This window comes from Pelobates fuscus, chromosome 2, assembly GCF_036172605.1.
Source record: "Pelobates fuscus isolate aPelFus1 chromosome 2, aPelFus1.pri, whole genome shotgun sequence".
Lineage (NCBI taxonomy): Eukaryota > Metazoa > Chordata > Amphibia > Anura > Pelobatidae > Pelobates > Pelobates fuscus.
The window spans coordinates 234,070,991-234,087,718 of record NC_086318.1 but is presented as its reverse complement, the minus strand read 5'-3'; the positions used below and the strand labels follow the sequence as shown (position 1 = coordinate 234,087,718).

The following is a 16,728-nucleotide window of genomic DNA, read 5'->3' as shown; positions in this document are numbered from 1 at the left end:
GATGTAATAGTTTTGGTACATAGATGCTGTATGTTTTTTCTCAGAGAACAGGTCTCTACAATACTTCTCTAAGTAAGCATTGTAATCCATCAACCAGACAGCCACTAGAGACACTTTCTCCCTAAACAGATTCTATAGTATTAGGAATACAGATCTGTATTATCTGTATAACCTTTTATTTACTCACCCGATTCCAGCACCAATGTCCCGCAGTGCTGGGTCTTCGCTACGCCACCTCTAACATCATCTGACGGGGGACCTAATCTGCATTTGCAGCGCATTAGGCCCTCCTCATAGGAAAACATTGAATCAATGCTTTCCTATGGGGATTTCACTGAAGCTGGATGTCATGAGGACATCCAGCATCATTTAGGCATTTAGAGTCTGATAAACTCTTGCAAGAGCCTCTAGTGACTATCTGGTAGACAGCCACGAGAGGCTGTCTTAGTGCTGCAATGTAAACAGTACAGTTTTTGAGAAACTCTAAGTGGGACAGGGACTCTGCATCCAAACCTCTTCAATCAGATGAAGGGGTCTGGGTGCCTATAGAGTAGAGTCCCTTTAAATGAACACTATTGTGCTAGGAGTCCAAATATGTATTCCTAACACTATAGTGCTGGAGTAAATATTTAGGTTTACGGGTCCCCCTCTCTGTGAAATAAAAAGGTGTTTAAATTTGATTTTTCTCCATCACTGCACCAGTCTCACAGTAGCTTGATGATCTAAGCCATGGGTCCTCGAACTCCAGCCCCCCAGATGTTGCTGAACTAAAACTCCCATGATTCTTTGAATTCCATAGATAGCCAGAGAATCATAGGAGTTGTAGTTAAGCAACATCTGGGGGGCCGAAGTTTGAGGACCCATGATCTAAGCCTATCCAATTCTTTCCCATAGGAAAGGGGAGGCAATTGTGCATGCACAGCAAACACTGCACCAATCAACTTCTCCACGTAGAGATGCATTGAGTTAATACATCTCTATGGGGGCATTCAGCATGTACATGCAGAGTGTGGAGATACTGAATGTAGGTAACTGCCACTAGAGGTGTTACTAGTCAGTAAGTAAACACTGCCTTTTTATTTATTTATTTATTTATTTATTTTTTATAGAATGAGAATTTACCAATTAATTATATTTGTGGCTTTGTTTGGTTTGGTGTTTGGTGAGAGTTTGTTAAAAGGACTATCAGGACTTTATCAGTACATGACTTTTATTTCCATGCATTATGTGATTGTTCTCAAGTATTATTCTGTTTATATCAGAGGTGACATGGGCACTAAAGTGTCACACTGTGCATGTGTTGTGTACTGTTTCAGAAAACAGTTATTGTTTAAATTATTGCCAGTAAACTAGATTAGTTTATTGCTAATTGGCTTTTTGATTTGTGTAAGTGGGACCAATAACAACAGGCAAACTACAATCTAGCTCGGGGTAATAACTGCAGATCTCTTACCATTTGTCAATCAAGATTTTGTTGCATGATGGTATTTATCTAATGTTGTTAATTCTTTAATTGTATGAATCATCGATGCATACAGAATGTGATCCGACACTGTACATTTTTTTGATCTGTTTTTTTTTTTTTTATCTTTTCCTGAAACATGTTTTTTTTTTTCTTTTTCTTTCTGTTTTTGCTTTTTACATCATTTTCACCTGTTCTATTCCTAGGTTATTTTGTTGAATCATCTTTCACCACTGTCGATCTGTGTGAATTGGCACACCATTTGCAAGCCAGGGCTGGTGTTAAAAGAGGTGGTACCTAAACCACTATGTTGTGTTGAATCTTCCCAAGCTCCTGTTATTGTAATGTTCAGTGTGTAGAAATTCTCCACAAGCAACTCATCCTCTTTCATGTTACTTTCAGCATCAAGAAACCCAGAATGTATTAATTGCGTAAGGCATGGGAAAGTTAGTTCTAGGCTTCTCAACAACGTTCCAATTTGGTTAAATAAACAACTAATAAAGCACAACAAAAATACTTCTGTATGCCACCTCCCAAAACCAGGTAGTTTCTTGTTACAGATCCATGATGCAACATTGCATGGGTTGTTCTTTTCAAAAATCTATTTTCCATAGAATTTTAGAAGAAGAAAAAGAAGGAGGTGCAAATATATCTAAGTATACCTTAATGACAATGAAATGAGGGTAATGGTGAAGCAAACACATAAAAAAGTGCATTAAAGAGAGTGGTATAAAAGGTGAGAAATGTTTAGGATGAGATTAACAGGCAACTTTCTTTAAATATTAAAAGTTGCTTTTATTTGAGAAATGATATATATTTGTATCTTCTCCTGTACAGACTATCATCAAATCGTTGTCTTATTTTGAATATAATTTGCCTTTTATTTCACATAATCGAATACTTACAAACCTACATGATAACTGAAAGGAACACTAAAGTGTTCGCAATACAAACCTCTATCACTAACACTTTAGTGTTCCAAATTATATAGATGTAATTTCCCCGTGTGTGCAATAAAAATAATTAAAATACATTTTGAACGTACCTTTTTCCAGCACGAGACTCCCTCAGCGCTGTTTATCTCTCCTTTTCCCACATTGTAATGGAATTAGTACGGCCTCCTTCAGAATGGTCCAATCCAATTCAACATTGGATTGGACCATCTAAAGTGCATTAGTGGCAAACTTTGCTTGTGAACCCAAGCTTTCTTATATGAAAGCATCTAAGCAATGCTTCCTTATGTGAGCTGCAACATCACATGACACTTGATCGTTGCAGTTGAAGTTCCTCCAGTGGCTGCCAGTGTAACAGCGATTGGTGTTGTGTTTAACCCCGGGCTGTCCAACCTGCGGCCCCCCAGATGTTGCTAAAATACACCTCCCATGATTCCCTGGCTATCTGTTTCATTGAAAGAATCATGGTTGTAGTTCAGCAACAACTGGGGGGCCGCAGGTTGGACAGACCTGGTTTAACCCTTGCTTTCCTATGGGATTTTGCTTGATGCTGAATTTCTGCTAGACAGCCACTAGAGACAGTCTTAAAGTGACCCTATAGTCACGAAAACAACTTTAACTTAATGAAGCAGTTGTGGTGTATAGATCATGTCAATGCAGTCTCACTGTTCAATTCTCTGCCATTTAGGAGTTAAATCACTTTGTTTGTAAACCCTAGTCACACCTTCCTGCCTGTGACTTGCACATCCTTCCTAAACACTTCCTGTAAAGAGGCATCTAACGTTTATCCTTCCTTTATTGCAAGTTCCGTCTAATTTAAAAAAAATTATCCCCTGCTATGTTAATAGCTTGCTAGACCCTGCAAGAGCCTCCTGTATGTGATTACAGTTCAATTTACAGAGAAAGAGATACAATTGTTTAAGGTAAATTACATCTGATTGAAAGTGAAACCAGTTTTTTTCATGCAGGCTCTGTCAATCAGAGTCAGGGGAGGTGTGACAAGGGCTGCATAAACAGAAACAAAGTAATTCAACTCCTATATGGCAGTCAAACCTGAGAAGCATGATCTATACACTAAAACTGATTCATTAAGCTAAAGTTGTTTGGGTGACTATAGTGTCCCTTTAATACCTCAGTGTTAAAATGACAGTTACCCTAAAACTGCAATGTTTTAAATTACAGAGTTAAGGGAACAGGGGCATTGCACTCAGACAACTTCAATGAGATGAAGTGGGCTGGGTGCCTATTGTGTCTCTTTAAGAAAAGTGCACTTCTTAGTCAATTTTCATGTCCACCTTAATGTCTCTATTAGACTTTTACAGATTGTGTGTCCATCTACAGATTCCTATATAGTGCATGAGTAATCCATCTTCGGGGAATTATATATTGTAATCTATACTTATGATGGTGATTTTACCATCTTAATGTATAGATAAAATGTATACTTGCCTGAAGGTGACCACCGTTTCACTTGTTGCTGAGATTTATTGCTATGGATACATTAAAATATTCTGGGCCACAAGAAAGAAAAGTAGCACAATGAATAGGAGAGAGGAACTGGTAATTTTGGTCCAAAATGTGTTGCTTTCCCTTTTAAAGTAGCACACTTTAGCAGTTTATAATACAATACATTTTGTTTGTTCCATAAAGTCAAAATAAATAAACTAGTTGATCTATCCCTCTTTAAGTATGATTCATATAGTGATCCATTCAGTGGCTTACACTAAAATAAGTTTTACTTTTTATGCATAAAAGTCACATGCAAAAGATGGTGTCATTTTCTCCTCTGTTTCTTAATATTGCCTTCATTAGTATGTGCACCTTTGTCATGGTGCGTGTTATCCTCATGGTCATGGTAGCAATTCCCTAGTTTGGGTAATTTCAGGATTATTCATTAAAAAGAGAATTTTTAAGTGAATTTTAAATTTATGGCCAGAGTAGCTAAATGAATAGCATGTCTGACTTTTTTTTCCCAGTTCTGCTATTTGACCTTAAATTTGAAATTCACTTTGAATTGATCCCAAATTCTCCCTTTAGTGAATCAACCTGTTAGTCTGTAATTCTATGCCTTGAGGCAACTATCCGGTTACACCAATACACTACTAGTTTACTACTGCTAACTGTTCAAATCATAGAGCTTACGTTGTGTAGTTTAATTCTCTGAATTATTCACTTAGCTCCATATTTTTGCAAATTAAATCCAAGGGGAAACAATTAGGCAAAAATAGCACAATTGGAGAATTTTTCCAGAACAGCCATTTTTGCCTAAGTATTGCCATTTGAATTCAATTTGTAAAAATCTGGATTTTAGTGATTTACCCTTTCAATGTGTGCATAGTTTTTAAAAGAACTGTAAAGCGCTACGGAATCTGTTGGCGCTATATAAATGGCAATAATAATAATAACTGTTCCATTCATACTGCCATATGCTGGGAATCAAGCTTTGCTGAATGAATTGGATAAAAGCTTAGCAGGTAGTTTGTGTTGGTGTGATCGCTATTTGACTTCCAGATTGCAGTTGTGCTGAGAAATGGAGTGTTCTAAGGCCAGTTATGTTCTAACTCCAATTAATGGTAATCTATTGGCTAATGAACTTTCTGCCAATTAGCTATATCTTCATTTATTTTAGATCCAGACAGGCGATCCGTTTCAACAATGAACCTTTCGAAACATATCGATCCAGTTATTAGCAAGCGACTCTCGACCTCATCTGCAACATTACTTAATTCTCCTGACAGAGGTACAGTACAGTGTACTGACAAGATGTAGGTTATGTTAAACTCAGTGGTCAAAATGTACCCCTTCTCCCCTACCAAATATATAGAGAATAGAAAAAAAAAAGATCAGAATTTAGGGCAAACTAAACATTTCAACAAATATGTAAATTCTGACTTTCATAATTTTTAAAATGTATTATATATAATACAATTCATTTTTATGTTGACCTTAAGACATATTGCCCAAAATAATTCAGACAACTTCAGATTGTTGCTATAGTAACCAATGCCACAACTTCACCTTTACAACATAAGTGTCAAAATTTGAACCAAAAGTGATGGAGATTTAAAATATATTCCCATAATCAAGGAAGTACAACTAGCCTATGGTCTTAATATTAGCTAGTATGTGTCTATAATAATGCCATGAGTGAGCTTGGCATTAGCATTCATTTAAATTTAGAGAAATCTTGATGCTGTAGTTATACTAAGGAAATAAAATAAAAAGTTAAAATTATATTTACAGCAATCATTAATATGTTCTCATGCTTTCCCATGATCACTCATTCAGTTTTGTTTTGTGTTTAGTTTTTTTAATGCTTTTTTTTTTTTTTGTTATTTGCTTATGAGTATTGTGTGCCTATACATTTGTGTTTCTGTGAAATAAAAGTGAGTGCTGTACACACAGACTCCATGGTTTGCTGTCCGTGACTCATATTCTGTATATCTCATGCATCTTATATTATAACAGGTAATATTGAGACTTTAAGCATATCTATTATCCAGTCCCACATGTTGCAATACCAGCTCCTTGCTTTTCATGTTTTAGCATTTCATTATGTTTGATGGTTAATGCAAGACCAGTGGTTCTCAAATTGTGTTCTGTGGACAATCAGTAGTCACCAACATATTTCAAGACCATTTTTGAAGCATACATTTAAGGGCTTACATTTTTTTTTTATAGAAACTGGAAACTTGAGGCAAGAGGGATTTTTTGTATTTTTTTTTTTAATTAATCCAATTGGTCTTATTGTATGAAAAATAAAATCTATTACAATGTCTATTTTTTTTTTAAATATATAACTACAAATGACACAAAACTGACAGTTGTTATCTTTCTGAAGTGGCCACCAAACACAAGTCAATGTGTTAGTGTGTAAGGCTACATAAATTAAAACAATAGTTTAATGTTCTAACAAGGTCACACGTAGGACATATAGCACTGGTTCTTGGGATCTCTTATATGAATGGTGATGATTCATTGACTGACAGCCTGACCAAGCTTTATATGTATGAAAGTGGTCTTGACCATAACCTCTACTACTTGTAAAGCTGTACTTCCGGAGAAATTGGAAAACTGCGTTAACTTCTCTCCCCAAAGGTGTTCTAAATGAAATCCAATCACAAATTAATTTCTATATTTTGCTAGAACTAAATTAGAGACATTTTATATCTCTATTTATATATATTTTCTATCTGTGTGGCACATAAAAGTCAAAATGACCAGTTCTGACTGATTTTATCTCTAATGTGTAGGCAGGAGACCACGGCTCAGTCCATGGGACAGCAATGTTGTTAGCAGACTGCTAACACCCACTCACTCGTACCTGGCCAGAAGTAAGAGCACAGCTGCCCTGTCTGGAGACTCAGGTAAACTCATTAGAAACTGAACTTAATTTGTATGGTTTAACTTTTTTCAAGATTTTCCCTGCCGCTCACAGATGTTACCTTCTGCTCTGTAAGTAGAACAAGTTGTGCATATCATAGTGATAATATGTATTTAACGGTGAACAGATATGATGCTGTGCTTTGTGGAAAGGTTAACTACTGATCTATAGAGAAGCAATTGTGTGATCTTTTCCAGGCACAGACTGTTTATTTTACACGGTTGGTGTGTCAGTGAAGAGGACATTGCAGATGGGTCCAGAACTTTATTTCAGTGCAGATACCAAAAAACACTATTTGTACAATTGGCAGCTGTGTTTTGTCTATAGCAACCACCACATATAAACTGGCTTTTGACTTGTTTTGTCTGATTGCTAGTAATGTGTCAGTTTGCATAAATTAATGTATTCACATTCAATACATCTTGGCTATGAGCACTCACCAGATTTGCTTCCTAACCAGCAGGCAACTCTGCCATGGAGTTTATTTTGCCAGGAACATCTTGTCAAATTCAGGTTCTTGTTATGCACCAGTCAGGAGGATTTACACTGACCATCACAGGTTCCCCAGGGTTTAAGATTGGTGACTATCTTTCCAGGTGATAGTTTGACCAGTATCATATTAAGGATCATGTTGGCCATGGTGTGAGGCCACTTAAATACCTTTATGGATGACATGCTACTGTCCTCAGTCCATCTACAGTTCCGTAACCATTAATACCATTCCATGATCTGATATCTCAAAGCTCTGCTTACACAGTGTTTAAATATGGAAGCAACATTACTTTGTGCTAAACACTAGTGTGCAATAATGCTTTATCCATTTTATAAAGAAAGTTTGATATATCAAGAACTGTTCAGAATCATATTGCAATTCTTTTGCAAGATGATTAGATTAGTGCGCATTTACATTTAATTAGGTTACATTACTTAGGGAGGTTGTTCTATTAGCAACTAATAGAAAAGTCAGTGCTGCTGTAACTTATTTTCCAGTGCAATTATCTATTTAATGCAGCATTAGAGTTTACATTGTCCAATAAAACTTACTGATAGGAAAGGGTCACTAGGCTATTTTGTATTATTGAATGCTGATAAAAGCATGGTGGATTAAAAAAAAGATAATTTTATCATTGAAAAAAATTACGTTGGATTTCTTTTAGTAAAATTATTCTGGAGCACTGGCATATATACAGGGATTATTACAGTTTGCCACTCTGAATATGCTGGGACTGGGAGATTAACTCCACTTCACAAATAATTTAAATCTGTGTTATCCCTGCTTAGTTTGTCCAGTTTTAGTTCTTCCATTGTTTACTTTACATATCTTTGGATGCATACCGATCACATCAAAGTTGTAATAATCCCTATGTCCTGTTTAACATCCTGATGCAAAATGTTCTATGCATTCCCTAGTCTGTCTGGGATGACCATTGATTTGGTACACATAATGTTGTTTGAAATTATCTGCTGGATGAATGTTTACTAGTGAATACTATCGAATGCACTGAATGTATATGTATTTGATGTTAAATGAATTTGCAGACCTAAAAGAAAAGTGCCTCTCCACAATAGGAGGAAGGCAAATGGCACTGACATTCTTGTGAGTTGTGACCAAGCCGAGCCTGTCTTTGCACATACTACTCCTGTCCTAAAAGTAATAATAATCTGAAAGAAGGGGCAGGTTTATCATTCAGTTCTTGCTCTAGGACTTGGTAGTCATGTATTGTTTATGGTGCTTGAATGGTTATTTTAAGTCCCCTTAGTTACTGGGTTGTTGTTTTTTTTGTTTTTTATTACAATGGAAGGGGTTAGGTCTACAAATTAAATTATACAGGGGTTCTTCTCAGAATCGCAGGCACTAGAATTAGGTTGAACTTTCATGGAAATCAGTCTCTTTCTAAACCTACACGACTATGTGATTAGTCTGATGGATGCCATTAGTACAGACTGGTCATCCCACCTCTTCACCTCATCCCATTTATTATCCATCCTCACCTACCTTTGATTACACCATAATGATTTTCAAAGAGTAGTATGTGTCATAACTTTCAATATATTTGGAACCACAGAGAAGCATTTCAAAGATATATACTGAAATCAGAAGAGGTTTTTTTTGATTAATTGAATCATTAGCCTGTATGTCTAGATTAATTAGCAAGTAGCTATTTAACTTTTGTGGAAATAAAAGTCCTATGACGGTCATCCTGGAAGGATTGGGACTAAATGCCTGAGCACAGCTGCACAGACAGACGTTTTAGCTACTAACAGACCCCATATCTATTGCCAGACTTCATATAGTTCCTGAAATGAATTGCTGCAGATGTGTCCCAGAGCAGAGGCACACCTACTGTGGTTGAATGTCCATATAATCTTGTCCTTTTTGTGATTAGAAAAAGTGTTATTTTGAAGTTGTTTGTCTAAAAGATAATAGACAATTTTTCTAGCAATAAGCCACAGCAATACTGACTGAGCAAAAACTCCTTGAATACGTTTATTACACCTAGCTGCAGACTGACCCTTTTATAAAATGGGATGTATTTGTTAAATGTGTGAATATTTGATAAATATATATATATTAAAATATATAACTGTAAAAGTGCATATTTCTTGCAAATATTCAATTTCATTTCTTGTTTTGTTTACAATTTTGAGCATACTTTTTGCCTGTATTGTTACTTTACTGTTTGTCCAAACTTGACACACCATAATTTCACTATAAAATTTGTTAATTTATCATTATGTGGGAGTAAAGTGAATATATATATATATATATATATTTTTTTTTTTTTATATTTTTTTTAACGTTTTACTGAATGTCATTTTCTGGTTTGTGTCAAGTTCAGCCATCATAATGTATTGGTTCTTGTATATCCTGTGATTTTTATGTATTAAACTGTTCAGTACAATTGTATTTTTGATCAATACAGATTAAAGAACAGCGCACACATACAAATACATTTTAAAATCGTTTAATGCTTCTTAAAATCACCTATCTTGGCAAACAAATATGGGGATTCATAGCCTAATGAAATGTAAAACTGTATTTGTTTGTGTTCGCTGTTCCTTAATCTGTATTATGTATATATTTTGGTCTCTATGGCAGCTCCATTCCTGAGAAAAGCATGTTCCGGGAGTGCCCTCAATTCTCTTTTTTATTTATTGAAGTTGTATGTCATGCATGTTTGTTACATCAGCCTGTGCTTTGCGTTCTTTGATGTGTTGTCTTGGGCTGCTGGTTTCCTTTTCTCCACTCAAAGTTTAATTTTGCTGTTTTTTAATCTTGGGTTACATGGAAATTACCACCGCCTTCTTTAAAATTATTTTCCTTTAATAAATTGTCTGATGTGTTGTTGTTTTTTTTTAAGACATTTTCAAACCCATCACTGTATCACTTCATAACCTCATTGGGAAAATTTGAATTCTCTCCTGACCTTGGCACAAGTAGATTTGTCACAGGGAATAACTGGCTTGTGCCTAGGAGATCCTTAAAGCATGCAGGTAAATGTCTATGGGAAACCTGCAGGACAGTGAATGTGTTTTATTTAATTTTTAATTTTTTATTGGTTGCTAAATGCAAGTTAACTACCAAATATCCAACAGTGTAACATGTAAAGTGCAGTGATGGTTTTGAGATTGATCAAGATTTCTGGCAGGTATTAACAGCGTCATTCTTCTCTTTCTTTTCTCTTGCCTCGCTGCTCCTTGCTTTCTGGCTTTTCAATGTTCGTCTCTCCAAATGTGTACTCTTAAAAACACCCTAGTTATGCCAATTTGTCCTCGTTCAGCATCTTGCAGCACCATCATCCCTCAGCCCTTCAAGAGTACAAATATTAAAAGCTCAGAGAGACCAAAGCATTTTGTTACGACTCCAGAAGCCATATTCAGGAGGAGAACAACACAGTTTACTGTTCATGTAAGTATAGTATCCCAACTAGAATGTGTTACACAGAAGTATAAACCAAACCAAAAATAGATAAATAATAGTTTCTAGTGTTTTAAATACTGAGGGGCATGTTTATCAGAATATGGCCGGAAAAACAACATCTCTTCTGTATAGTTTTTCTGTTGAATTATTAGTTCTTTCACAATTAAATGTCTTTTTCACAATGTCTTACTTTTGTACCTTTGAAGTATGTCTCTTCCCCCATTATTTTACAAAAAAATATGCTTTTTTAAAATGTTCTTGTTTTTTTTTTTTTTTTTGCACAAAATAACATATTCCCTTTTACTGTGTTCTTTTTCCCATGTTATGCTGGAGTAGGAAGTGAACCAGAATATGCAGAGAATATTCAGATTGTATTCATAATATGTAGTACATAATTCTAAAGGAGCTCAAACTGTTGAAATATAGAAAGAAAGGTCATGCTATAAAAAAAAAAAAAAAATAGTTGAATCTCCCCTATGTTTTTGGAATCTTGGCAGCCGTCTGATATGCCGTGCTGCGATGAGGTTCCCCACCTCTTTCTTAATGTACTTTTTATCTCCGTACTGTTATCATGAGAAGTTGGATATGTGGTACTGTCAGTGCCTTAGAATCCTGTAACTTCATTAGTAAGTGTCCCTGGGCAAGATACTTAATGATAAATACCTCAATAATATGATATGAAATGTATGTGGGAACTATGGATGAATGAGAGAACTTTATCTATCCTAACACAACATTTGAAAATTGTCAAGAGGAAGCTAGTGTCACAACTAGAATTAGAAGGACTACACAAACATCATACATGAGCCCATAACCACACTTATACTTATAGATACCTGAATGTATGCCCCATGATGGCATAACAACAGATATAAAAATACAAAGGTCTACCAGCTAAGCAGAAAGGATAGCAGCACTGGCAACCAGACAAAGCAGATACACCAGAGAAGCAGAGGCGAATAAGCAGAGGAGAATAAATGCCATATTTACCAAAGAGCCATGCAAGGTGTCTGAATGGCTGCAGGGTAACCCCATGTCCCCTCCTCCTCCCCAAGATTCAAAGCAAAGACTGAACAGTATAGGGAGAAAGAAGCATCACATAACAGTCTCAGTGGCTACTAGACCACTGCAAGTCACATCAAGTTGGGGATAACCAACAACTAGTAGCTCACATGGAGAGTTGGTCAAGCCCAAGTTGGTACACATCACTGAATAAAGACCTTAACAACACTGCATGAACTACTAGCAGTACAAATTATTCCGTTACTAGCAACAGGCTCCCACCCCGACTGGCTAACAGAAGGCAGAGCAATACTGGCCATGAAGGACCCTCACAAGGAAACAACACCCTCTGACCACCAACCAATCACCTTCCTCCCCACAACATGGAAGGTTCTGTCAGGCATCATAGTCTCCAAGATCGACAGGCATAGGCATCAGTACATGAGTGCTCAAAAGGCATTGGAAACAACACCAGAGGATCAAAACACCAACTGTGTGAAGGGTGCACTGTGTGTAAATTGTGGGGTGTAGTGTGTGAAGGAGGTATAGGTCTACATATATATATAATTACATTTTCTATTTATTCCAAATTTTTATCAACTTTATATCCTCCCCTCCCCCCCCCCCCTTACCTTATTACCTTTGGTCTGGCTAGGGGGGCGTGAACTATAGCCTGGAGCTCCTCATTCTTACAAGATTCGGCCTGTCAAAGCTTGCGATAGGAACATTCAGAACCTGGCTGAGCTGCTGGTTAGAGCTGCTGGCTCCTACTCTCCCCTCTCTTCTCAGGGTTTAATTGCCTGTGTTCCATTAAGGGAGATATTTGATCTCCCCATCGTCCCATTGTGGCACACAGCAAGATCGGTGCTTGGATAGCACTGACACTGCATGGGCCAACAGGGTAAATCCTCTGATCTCCCCTGTAGTCCTCAACCCATGGCCATCACAGCCCACCCATGACCTGGCTTGCTTAATGGCCACTCCTGGCCTTGCTACATTATTAGCACACGTACAGTTTGTGTCCTGACTGTCTTAATTTTATGTTTTCTCTTTAGGCAGAGAAAAAAGATAAGGAACGTGAAAATGAGAGGGAACATTTTCTGCTGATGCCCACTTCAAATATTAAAAGAGCTAATTCTCCCACTGTTCCAAAACTTAGATCCCCAACACCCATCGTTGCATGGTAAGTTTGATGCTTGCACTGACTGTGTAAAAATAAACGTTTCCTATTAAAGTAGACTGGATTAGCTCTGTTGCTGGTACACTGGGAAATCAGCTTCATGTGTGGATACGTAGTCTGAAAAAGATTGTTTGGTATGGTTTATTTCAGGCTTCCACAGAAATCACCAGCATCTTCTACCCATCCTATCAAAGCCGTAACTAATCCCCAACGCCCACCCTCACCTGGAAATGTCCGTCCAATCAAAAAAGAGGTGAAAGAAGACCGTAAGAAAAAACCTGACATGATGGAACCTATTGAAGCCTCTACTAAAAATCCAGTGGCTACAGAGCCAGTAGATTCATCAGATGTAAACACAACTGAACCAAGGCCTCCTGCTCTCAGTCTTGATGGTGTACCAGGTAGGCTATAAATATGTGGTTGTAAGCAATATATGGGATTGTTTAAAAGAGTGATCCAGATGTGGACCCCGTGCACACTGTGCTTAGAGTGGTATTGCTACACCTCACTAACAAGGCCTAAAGTAGGTTGAAACGATCATCCAGAGTTGATGTATCTCTCGTGCAGAGAGAACTTACTGGCTTTTCTGTTCTGGACTGCCCTAATGGGTGGGATCAGTCTGATATGCTATATGTTCTTTCTGTAATGGCACAAGTGAGGATAAACTATTTTGAGCCCTGAGTGGGGATTTACTGAAGGGAAAACTATTGAGTTTCTCTAAGCTTTTGACGTTCCAAGCATTCTTATATTCTCTGTTTTTGTAATAATGTTAATAGTATCCATGATCCGCTATGGCGGCATATAACAGCAAGTTATGTGAGCAGCATTTGTGTATCTTCTTATATAATTATCTGATCTCACTGTACAGTACTAAAGATTTTATTAATTAAAAAAAATACTGATCGCCATCTTCTCATTTGTTTATAGCATATTTAGCCTAATTTCCAGAATGGACCAATAGGTATTGGCCACAGAGCCCAACCACTTAACAAGTGTGGATTTTTCTACTCACACCTCTGCTTAGATACATACGAGGGCAACTAGTATTATTCAGTAGTGGTTTGCACTCCTGATGATCCTGAGCCACAGGTGTAACGTACTTCGAGTGCTGTAACATGTCCTTGACCGATATTCACTTAAGCAATTCTCTGTCTCTATTTTTATTTCCTTATCACTTTTTTTTCTATGAGATTTATTATGACGGACTAGAAAATATCTAGGGATGAGGCAGCAATTCATTCACACTAGGGAACTGCCTGCTGTATTCATCCCCGCCTCTTTCTATGAGTCTAACTTTGTTTTCCTTGTATTGTTTCTTTAGTGCAATAAACAGCTTATATTGAGGCTGTGAGACTCCTACAGTTAGAACTGTATAATTGCTATCCTTCCATGTTAATGGATGTAATTGTTAAGAATTCCAGTCGATGTAGCTAGAGGGGAGCCTTATGGTAGTGGCGATCCCTGTTGGCAGTAAACTTGTAATGTACTAATATTCATTTAATTAGGAAAGTTAGCTGACCAACTTTGTAGTTTATGATCAGACATTTAATGTTACAATCTCCCTCTTTTTGGCACTAACATACTGAATACCAATTTATATACCACTAAGTTTTTTTTTTTTTTTAATTCTTTATTTTGGATGTGCATTTGATAAAAGATAAGCTTGTGATGCCACGGCAACAAAACCAAGCATAGTGGTAACAGATGGTATGACATATTAACATGGCATTCAGAGAAACTGCAAATTTTTAGTATTAGTACTATAGACATTGTATGGAGCAGAGGTTGGTAAGTTTATGAAGGGAAATTAGACAAGGTACATCTCTACACGTTCAGATATAACAAATTGCCAGATAACATGCTAGATCAACTTGAAAAACAATATAGGAATAGATTGATATCCCAGCTGGAATTGTTGAAAATATAGCTGTAACATTCTAGTAAGTTGTGGTAAGGTGCTACTGGGTATGGTACTCAGAAAAATGAACATTAAAATTAGGAGGACCAGACAGTTCCCAGCATTGCTGTAGGAGAGGAGCCTAGGACGTGGTAAGTATCTGTTAGTCTCTGGTCAGCCGATGCCACATGAAGGCCATGAAGAATCAATAGTTCCCATGCAGGTCACAGGATCACCACTTCTCCCTGAGTAGCTGCCAAAATGCATAGAGGTCGGAACCGTTGCACCAGATTTTTCCCTCACCTTGAGCCCAGGTCTTGATGAGGGCTGATGCCCTATGTCCAGGGATCGCGGGCCACCAGTGTCCCTCAGATATGGAATGCTCCTTGGGTAGGTGGACAGCAGGGGGGATTTGACGCCCGGTGGGCCCTCAACCCAGATGAGGATGCTTTCAAGGCTTGTGGTGCGTATTGGTGAATTGATGAGTGAGGTCGACTGTTTAGTCGGCTGCAGAACTTCTGGCACACTTCATCAAATTTTGCCTCAAAGCGTCTCCTCCAGTCCCATTTTTCAGGGCCCTCATAGTTCATAGCAGGGGCTGTCCCGGCAGCACTTTTAGTTTCACAATGAGGTCCCTGTATCTGCAGGCAACTAGGTAGGTATTGCAGGATGGTAAGTTTCCTCAGTGGGGACTGGGATATTCCCCGCCGGTCAAGAAGGGGGGGGAGGTAATGGGGCTGTCGCTTCAGGCACTGTAGATACTAGTGAGTCCAGGTTGGGAGATTCTGATGGCCGCTGCAAGTTTGTGGGCCACAATATGTAATCGGACCACAAAGAGTGGAGTGGTGCCTCAAACATGCCCAAATAGGGGGGCGGAGCCTAACAGCCGAAGCAGACGGACGCACAACCCTGGAGCTCCGGGTCAAATCAAAAGATAATAAGCCTGAACACCGAAAATATACCCCCAATACCCGTGGACGACTCACAAGACCTCCAACAGCCCCATGGGACGTAAACATAAAAACCAAAAGCCGGACAAACCTGCCCCAGGGCTCACAATTGGGGAGATGTGGCAGCAAGCATGTGGCCCGAGTGAATCAAATATGGCGGCGCTGCACGGAGGCTGTTCAGATTTCTCGGAAGACTACTCGGAGGGAGCTGATGAAGACTATCCCCGTGCACCAACCCCAAAGCCGAAGACAAAACCAAACACACCGAAGAATAAGAATAATCCCGATGCTGATCTGGTGACCACTGGGGTGCTTAAAACCCTGTTAGCAGACTTACAGAAAAACATCCTTGCGGATGTCACCACCCTGAGGGGAGAGCTGCAGGGCCTGACAGGCCGTATCACGGCGCTTGAAAACACCTCGCAGGCACACCAACATATTATCGCCACGCTGCAGAAGGACATGCGAGACCTGACCCTTAAAAACAGGCAGCTTGAAGGGCGCTTAGATGCCCAGGAAGACGCAAGGCGGAGGTGCAACATTAAGGTAAGGGGGTTACCAGAGGGGCTGCCGGAGGCAGAGCTGCCGCACACGATCGGGCGCCTGCTGACCACCATCTTTCCCCCAGGACAGCCCAGACCTGTTGCACCTACAGACCTTTTCAGGATCCCGAAACCCGCCGGGGCCCCAGCCACGGCCACGAGGGACACCATACTCACATTTAAAAATGGATCAGACAAAGCAGCGGTCCTTACCGCCCTCAGGGGGAAACCCCCCATGCAATTCGAAAACGCAAAGCTAACCTTTTACAATGACTTGACTAGCGGAACTTTGGCATGGCGCAGGACCCTTCGGCCCTTTACAGCCACACTCCGGCGACATAACGTGCATTATCGCTGGCGGTCCTTCCGTACGCTCCTTGTGCAGCAGGGCGAGACAACTCACCAGATCCAGGGTCTGCGAGACGCAGCGGCCCTT

The 16,728-nt window shown here is 38.7% G+C and overlaps 1 protein-coding gene across 5 annotated transcripts in view; it reads left to right on the top strand.

The window, feature by feature from the left end:
* MAP7 (microtubule associated protein 7) overlaps positions 1 to 16,728 on the top strand; it is a 171,650-nt gene that overhangs the window by 142,236 nt on the left and 12,686 nt on the right. For 4 of the 5 annotated variants that reach the window (XM_063443272.1, XM_063443270.1, XM_063443269.1 and 1 more), the window contains exons 6-10: positions 5,045 to 5,155; positions 6,669 to 6,782; positions 10,558 to 10,709; positions 12,779 to 12,906; positions 13,054 to 13,304. In XM_063443272.1, the coding sequence (XP_063299342.1) occupies positions 5,045 to 5,155; positions 6,669 to 6,782; positions 10,558 to 10,709; positions 12,779 to 12,906; positions 13,054 to 13,304 (756 nt within the window). The remainder of the gene's footprint in view (positions 1 to 5,044; positions 5,156 to 6,668; positions 6,783 to 10,557; positions 10,710 to 12,778; positions 12,907 to 13,053; positions 13,305 to 16,728) is intronic. The other variant, XM_063443271.1, reaches the window with a different exon arrangement.